The sequence below is a fragment of the Osmerus mordax genome, chromosome 7, assembly GCF_038355195.1.
Source record: "Osmerus mordax isolate fOsmMor3 chromosome 7, fOsmMor3.pri, whole genome shotgun sequence".
Classification (NCBI taxonomy): Eukaryota; Metazoa; Chordata; class Actinopteri; order Osmeriformes; family Osmeridae; genus Osmerus; species Osmerus mordax.
This window is the reverse complement of record NC_090056.1, coordinates 10,112,827-10,121,059: the sequence shown is the minus strand read 5'-3', so window position 1 is coordinate 10,121,059 and position 8,233 is coordinate 10,112,827. Positions and strand designations below refer to the sequence as shown.

The 8,233-nt window shown below is 43.1% G+C and overlaps 1 protein-coding gene across 3 annotated transcripts; it reads right to left on the bottom strand.

Moving 5' to 3' along the window:
* Nucleotides 1-120: 120 nt before the first annotated feature.
* LOC136945975 (sarcolemmal membrane-associated protein-like) lies at nt 121-7,396 on the bottom strand. Of its 3 annotated transcripts, none has more exons than XM_067240123.1 (11): nt 7,266-7,396; nt 7,050-7,160; nt 6,649-6,733; nt 4,468-4,593; nt 4,230-4,304; nt 3,673-3,978; nt 3,293-3,563; nt 2,821-2,992; nt 2,151-2,285; nt 1,491-1,578; nt 981-1,079 (listed from the first exon to the last, which is right to left on the bottom strand). In XM_067240123.1, exons 2-10 carry the CDS (start codon nt 7,158-7,160, stop codon nt 1,495-1,497), a joined length of 1,365 nt encoding a protein of 454 aa, XP_067096224.1. In that variant the 5' UTR covers nt 7,266-7,396; the 3' UTR covers nt 981-1,079; nt 1,491-1,494. The 3 variants fall into 3 exon arrangements, with proteins under 3 accessions (XP_067096225.1, XP_067096224.1, XP_067096226.1); XM_067240125.1 differs by having other exon boundaries at nt 6,649-6,708; nt 7,266-7,394; XM_067240124.1 differs by lacking the exon at nt 1,491-1,578 and having other exon boundaries at nt 121-1,079.
* Between the last annotated feature and the right edge of the window lie 837 nt (nt 7,397-8,233).

Sequence of the window (8,233 nt, the reverse complement as noted above, 5' to 3'; positions counted from 1 at the left end):
CAGACAATGATTCTAGAACCAAGTATGAACCAAGTATGATCTTCATTATCGTCATGCAGAATGACCTCAGAAAACATGCCTGCAATTAATAACTTCATATTGGTAATAAATATAATGAGATTTAAGATATCTTTATTTGAGGTCACACTTACAGCACACCTTCAAGGAATAAGATTTTTTTAACTCAATAAACTATAACTTTCTGTCTCTATACAAAATACAATATGCAATATTATTTACATATTGGAAAATTCTGTGTTAAATACATAAAGCATAAGCCTACTTTACAAAGAAATCTCATAGATAACCCCTTGTTTGCAATGTGGGTGTAGGAGAGTGTACAGTACAGAACACCATTGATATAACCAAGAAGTAACAGAAATACTTAGTTAAAAGTTAACATGAATAGTAAACAGTTAACTTCATGGATCAACTTCGTTGATCACAATCTCATGACCAAACTGGTGGTTATACTTTAACAACAACTGCATTGATATATAACCATCTCAAGATCATATTTCCAGTACTTGTTCATAAGAAATGTAATTCCTGACATTTTCCCAGTGAGAGAGAACACAGACAGATGGTGTTTAGGGCAGCGGGACCTCCAGGGCTGCAGGGCCTTCTGCAGTATTATTTATTAACATTAGTGAAGGACTGAGGAGAGCACAGTATCATTACATTCATTTAAATCAATTAAGCCAAGAGCACTACTGTAAAACAGTAAAGGAAATACACTTTTTTCAACATCTGAAATGATAAACATTGGCAGTACCAACCTTTTCTTCAATTGCACACAAATTATTTGACATTCATCTTATTCCTTTTAGAATCAAACATTTCATTTTCACCTTAGCAATAAAACAGTGTACATGTATTGTAACCCAAAAAAATCTGAAGAACTAAACAAATCAGGAGTCCATTAGTTTTAGGTTTAGTCATGACAACTTTGAATACTAGTGCAATGCTACATGTACACTTGTGTGTGTGTGTGTGTGTCACCCTCAGGTCCTGGCAAGCACAACAGCAGTCAAAGCTGCTACCACAGCCACTGCAGGCACCCAGATGATCCATCCCTTCTGAAAGAGAAAATGACACAAAAACACTGAGATCAGTATCAGTTGATATCTTCTGAATAACAGTCCTGATCAAAGCCGTGACTGCGGAGGCCATGGGACCTCATGGAATGCACAGTAAACAAAGCACAGTAAACAATGCACAGTAAACAATGCACAGTAAACAATGCGGATTAAACAGCAAAGAAAGAAAATAACTAATAATCCAAGCTCAATAAGAGAGAAATCAGTTAGATATCAGTGATCCAGACAGACAGGATGTCAGATGTAGCTCTGTATGATCAGAAAGGTTAGATCAGTCGTGGGGGTACACAGGTGCAGCAGTAGTTCTCAGTCGTGGGAGAGGTTTGCTTTAGACATGCAGTGTGCTGGAGTATGGGATATGTAGGCCAGCTAGATCAGAGTTAGGTGTACCTTTCTACCACAATGCGCCGAAGCACCAATACAGCAAAGCCAGGATAAGGCCGATGAGTATGGCTTGGACAGGCAGCAATAGGGAAGTCTACAGGAGGGAAGGGATACCACAATAATTAACTACCATGGGACATTCTACAGGTGGGCACTGTAATACCTGACCACAGTTAAGGGAGGCCAGTTATCCTGTAAGGGTACAGTAGGCTTAAAACAATTTATAAATACCTCAACTACAGCAGGGGCTGCATTGTACAAGTTCCACCACTGAATGTGTGTGTGTGTGTGGGGGGGGGGGGGTCGAGGGGGATGGGTGAGGAGTGCTAAGAATGCGACGGTGAGTCCTTTTTCCACGTTTGTGTATCATTGTTGATGAGGTATTTACCCTAATGTTAGGGACATTGTCATATCTGTCACACAAGCAGAGTTCATGCTGACAATTAATGGAAGAAGCGCCTAAGGATGTTTTAAAGTATATCACTGGCTTGAGCTACATATATAAAACATATCCCCTTCACTCTCAGACCTCCAAGAACAGAGAAATATCAGCATTTTCTATTATTTGACACATTGTTAAACATACAAACTATCATGTCCACACTGTATGAACAGATGGCACACTGTTCAAGCAATACCTCTCCCGAGGGGCAGAAGAGAACTTACACTTGATCCTTTATCCTGCAGCCCCTTCATATCTGCTTTACACTCATCAAGCTCCTCTGTGATCGACTGCTTTTCCTGTTCAGTCCTCTTGTACTTTTCCTTCAGATCTGAGAGCTCGCTCTGGGTCTCCTCATACTGCCCAAAAAACAACACAGCACACTGATGAAACAGAGCACGCATAACACATGCAAACATTACTATAAAACCCTCACTGGAATCTACTTTGATCCCCTTCATCTTGATATCCAGAGTGAGTGTGCTGGTGTGCGCTGGTCTGCGCTGGATATATAAGGGAGTCAGATGGCTGAGCGGTGAGGGAGTCGGGCTAGTAATCTGAAGGTTGCCAGTTCGATTCCTGGCCGTGCAAAATGACATTGTGTCCTTGGGCAAGGCACTTCACCCTACTTGCTTCGGGGGGAATGTCCCTGTACTTACTGTAAGTCGCTCTGGATAAGAGCGTCTGCTAAATGACTAAATGTAAATGATATCTAATTAATGTAACATTGACAGTTTTGTAGCTAATCCTAGATTATTCTCATTAATCCCAATGGTATAATCCAGCCACTCCCTGAACCGATATCACTCTGCAGGTCTTTCGTACAGAAAGGAGACTAATGCTACACTGATTCTGAACACTGCGGAGGGCTGAAGCTGGGAGTAGCAAGCCGACCTCTCTCTGCAGGTCTCTGGAGCGGCTGGTGGCGTGGTCCAGCTGGGTCTGCAGCTTGCTGTTGTCCTGCTGGTGCTGCTCCTGCAGGGCCCCCAGCCTCTGCTCCAGCTCCTGCTGGGACCTCTCCAGAGCCTTCAGGCTGCTGCTCAGCTCTGCACTCTGGGCACGGGAACTGGTGCACACACACACACACACACACACACACACACGCATGCAGAGAGAGAGAGAGACAGACAGACACAGAGGTCACAGAGGTCAGACACAGATGTCAGGGCTGAGGTGTTTTAAGGGCCATGTCGTTGGCATAGCCATTATAAGGAATATGGAATGCCTATGTGCATGGCTGCGTGGGTAAATGAATGTGTGAATGTGTGAGATGTGAGTGAATGAGTAAGAGTCGCGGTGCGTGCAACACTGAAAGAGACAAAGATTAACAGACTTCAACTCCAGAATGTGATGAGGCTCCACTGACCTGACCAGGTCCTTCTCGAGCTGCTGCTGCTTCTTCAAAATGGCCTCCCTCTCTAAGCGCAGACCAGCACACTCACTCTGGACGCTCCCCTTCTCCTTCTGGTGCACCCGGAGCAGCTCCTCCTTCTCAGCCCTGAGGGAGGCACACTCACTCTGCAGACTGCCCCGCTCCTTCTGGGACTTATTCAGCAGCTCCTGTTTCTCCGAACGCAGGGCCGAGCACTCCCTCTGAAGGCTCATGCACTCCCTTTGCATGGACTCCAGCTCACCCGCTGTAAACCGACACGCATGGCTGAACCTGTGTCGTTTATCCATCTAATCCGACCATTGACTTCTGTGGATTCAGTGTGTATACAGTATGTGACCTGTGTAGTGCGGTACCTTGAGACTCCGCAGCTTTCTGCCATTGTTTGCTCTGTAGCTGTAGGTCCCCCTGCAGGCTGTCAATCTCGCGCTCGTACTTGCTGGCCGACTGACGCCATTTCTCCACCTCTTTGGTGGCTGTTGCTAGGTTACCCTGGATGGCAGAGACCTCTCGCTCCCGATCGGCGGAGGCTGCCTCCAGGGCCCGACGCAGTGACTTCACCTCCTCCCGAGCAGCCTGCAGTTCATTCTGGGAGCCCTGGGTGGTGCTGTCTCGCTGTTCTCTCACGGCCGCCAGCTCCTCGTTGACCTGCCCCAGCTGGCCTGCTCAGACAGGGGAGTGTACAATGTTATTGTGTTATAATGACGGTGCTCTCACTCTCTCTGTGGCTATTACAGTCTATATATACACTATTCCAAAAGATAATAGCAGGAAAACACCTACATGCACATACAGGCCGAATTTAAAAACCCGTGCCAACAGGACCACAGACCATCCCACATGCATTCCTGAGCACAATCCTCTCACACCCCTAAACAAACTGAAGGTAGAGGACAGGCAACTTTGCACATACCTTGCAGAAGTTTAGTCTGTTTTGCTGATTCATCAGCTTGCTGCTTGTTTGCACTTTTCTCCTCCGCAAGGAGACCTACAATTTAAGATCCAGGAAAGTTACACGGAGTAGAGTCTAGAATCTCACTGCGATGTGTGCGTGTGTCTTTATGTGTGTGTGAATGTTTTACATAGTTTTGAATTAATGCACTGAGAGTTTGAAAAGCATAGACAAAAGGCTGATGCTTCCTGTGCTCTACCTTGCAGTTCCATGCATTTGAGTTTCCCTGAGTTGGCAAGCTCCTGGGCCTCTTGAAGCTCCTTATTCAAACGCTGGATGGTTTTCTCTGAGTCACTGGGGTCCATGTTGGACCGGTTCAGCTCCTCTGAGAGGGAGGGAAGGAGAAACAGTGACTCAGAGCTGAATTATTCTTTTAATTACAAACTAGTTCAGCATGTTCCAATGACACTTTTCTTTTTGGTCTATCCTGCAGCCTAACTTGTCCCTCTGCTTGAACTGCGCCTCACAGTCACTATATAGTAAATTAGCCTAGGGACGACAAATTGCATAATTTCCCAGGACGTCTAAAATGGGCCTATTACATAAACTAATTACTATGTTCCTAAGATAGCAACAAATTGGGATAAATCTTGCATCCAAATGTTGGTCCTCACCTAGTCTAATATCATTGTTACTGTTCTCTAAGCTTCTTAATCCTCACACTTTACCCTGCTCACTAACAGTAGGGTAACAGTACCATAGAGGAACAGAAGGATACTGACTGAACATTTTGAACCTCTCAACTACCACAGCAAAAAAAAAACATGACCTCATTTCAGACTAATTCTTCGGGAGACAAGAACTAAAACAGGTCAAGCAAGTGCACCATAAATGGATACATCAGAAGAGTATGACTTCACTACAGCATGCTGTAATTGCACTGGCAGCTGAAATGTGAATGTAACAGATAAGACAATCATGAATACTGCAGACATAGACACATAAACCACACACAAAACAATACAATTTGCAATCAGTATTGCAAAAAGAGCTAATCATAGTAGCAATGCTACTGAATGGAGCAGAGTGGAGACTGCTGGAGGCTGGCGACACCCCCTGGCTCACATGACGACCCTGCTGTATGTCAGGATGGAGAGGAATGTTCTGGCCACTGGGCTCACCGTGTGTCTGTGAGAGTGTGTGTGAGAGGGGGAAGAGAGAGGGAGGGAGGGAGAGAGAGAGAGAAAGAGAGCATGCATATGCATGAGTGAGCATGAGAATGCGTGTGGGTACAAAGTGTGTGTGTGTATGGGCACTGAGCATGAATGTGCTTCTGTTTATGCAAAGCTGAGTGAGGTTGTAAGAGAATGTGCGTGAGTGAGCGATAAACAAAAAAAAAGAAATTGAGGATGTAAAAAGTATAAAAATGGTGTCCACTATTTCCAGGATGTGAGAACGGTTTATCTTTATTGACATGCCATGGTCAGCTATTACCATCTAGAAGGCCTAAAGGAAATAAATAAATAATTCAATTTTTACCCTGCATCTAAAAATATCCCACAGACTTGCTGGTTCGTTGAGTTCTAAATTGCCTCACAGCTAACACCAAAAAAAGTCATAAGAATCCTTGTTTGGTTTTTCATGCTTGTGCCTGAGGGTGAAGTCATCATGCCCCTTCCTTCTCACTTCCTAAAGCCTTTTACCCATGAATGTGACAGCCATGCCATGCTCATGGAGAAAACCCACCCAACTGAATTTTGAGGAATTTCACAGAGACAAAACAAAGTTCCTTTGTCTTCACTGCTGAAAGAGACACTTTACTTAGAATAGCCATTTCAGGATTTGGTGTGTATGTACTAGAGTTTTGTTATGGGTAAGGTCATATTTATTGTGACAAACCTGGGGTCGAATTAGTTATCATTTGCCATGGTGAATTGCCAATCATTCAGCATGTTCTGTTTCGTCCTACATCAAGAGAAGCATTACAATCCATTCATCATGCCAAATTGATTCTCTCATCGATATGCTTCACTTATGTATAGCATCTACTTCAATGGCCTATTTGTCCTGTTCTCTCTTTCTATTCAGTCTAAATACCATTTCCAAAACAACCCATTAGTTGTCTGAGTCATTCCCTGTGTGCTAAAGGGCTCCTTATCATTAGAGTCTGCTTGACACCAAATATATGTACCTCAAACCAAATTCATTTCATAGCAATGTACTGTATAAAGCCAATGTATCAATCCACTGCCAATGTTGTACCACAAAGTGTGCTGCCTCTAATACCTCATATCTTGTAGCCTTTCATGTCCTCTGTTTCAGCTATGGTCAGCAATGACTTGCAATACTGAAGACAAGATGGGTTGGCTGGAAAGATAACTGGCTAGAGACTAAATAACACCAAAACACACTCACTTAATATAAAATGATAGAGTTATACCTTTGATAAGTGTGACATTATTCAATGGTTCGTTCTGCTTTTTGTCATCCATTTTCTTTTCTGAAATAAAAGAGCAAGAGCTCACCTAAAAGACCACCAGCGAAATGGACATTTGAGATTTAGTAAAAAATATATATTGTGAAACGTTCACAAATAAATCATAACACTAAAAGATAATTGATAGAAATTCACAAACATTTTACATTATTGAAACACAAATGTTAATATGCAAAATATATATCACAAAAGGTTTATTCTTGGAATTCCAATATAGCACCAGGACTTGGAGGTCATTTCCATTTAGCATTCAATCCGAATCAGAGCACAGAATGTCCAGAATCACAATGTCTGGATACAGTAAAAAGCTACAGAAAAAACATAAATGACAAATGTTATATTACCTTGGCTTTTCTGATCGGTGCTACTATCCTTGCTGAGGCTACAGCAGTCCCTGACATGAAGAACTCTTTACTAACTATCTGATTTTTCAGATGCGAAATGGAATAGTCCATCTGTAAAGGGGGGGAGCAAGAGCAAAAATTAGGAAAAGGCCACAGATAATTTTTAAGGAAGGCACTTAAAGACAGGACCCTTAATTTAACTAAATGGTTGAATACCTCAAAGAAGCTCAATACTCTATCCTGGAGGGAAGCCAGACAATAAGCCTTTGTGTGGTCTCACACAGCCCCCCTCCGCTAGGTGGAGGTTTCCAGCCTCTCCACTCTAGGTCATGCATCCGTGTAGGGCATCTTGGAAGCTGCAGCTGCACACTGAAACAGAGAGAGGTTTTGTTAAGGGAAATTAGCAGCTCCCTGGCCAGTTGGTACTGATGTAAAAACAGGACAGAGTGTAGAACAATAGGGCTTGATGTATTGCAAATGTGTGTATAGTGCGTGTGAATATGTGGTTGTGTGTTGGGGAGGGGCATGTTCTGTGTCTGTGTGTCCTGTGTCCTTGCTATGCCAAGTGGAGCAGGGTGGCCCCTTTAATTTAACTCCATGTTGACTTCTGTGCAGCCATATAGATATGGATAGACTTCAACAAGTAGAGTGGATGTGTATGGTTGGAGTTCATCAGAAAAAAACATAGTAATGACCATTAAAGGACATACATGAAAATACATTGGGTTCATCTCCAGTATTTCACCATAATCATAAGGATGATGCTACTGAAGTGTGACCTCGAAAGAATTGGCAAGAAGCTTTGCCAAAAACAATGTAGGTGCCAAATCATAATGTTCTTTAAAATATATTATGTGAGATATGTGCTAGGGTCAGACAACATAAACGCAAAACAATGAAATTCTCTGAGCTGCTATACTGAGTGTGTGTGTCTGTGTGTGTGTGCGTGTGCGTGTGCGTGTGTGTGTTAGTGTGGGTAGGTGGGTATGAGTGTGCACCAGTCTATGTTTTCATGGGGCCTTTCCTCATGACATACAATGCAATCATGCCACAGGCAAATCATTCTGGGGCTGGCTAGCAAACTGAATAGATACATTTGACCTTTTATTTAGGTCTTTTATTGGATTTAATTTAGGAGCTCATGTATACTAGGCCTCAATGTGATACATTGACATTAGACTACT

Coding starts and splice junctions, on each gene's coding strand:
- LOC136945975 (XM_067240123.1), bottom strand. CDS start 7,160: ATGGACTATTCCATTTCGCATCTGAAAAATCAGATAGTTAGTAAAGAG. Junction 6,734..7,049: donor CACCGATCAGAAAAGCCAAG/GTAATATAACAT, acceptor GTGGTCTTTTAG/GTGAGCTCTTGCTCTTTTAT. Junction 3,564..3,672: donor GAAAGCTGCGGAGTCTCAAG/GTACCGCACTAC, acceptor GTCGGTTTACAG/CGGGTGAGCTGGAGTCCATG.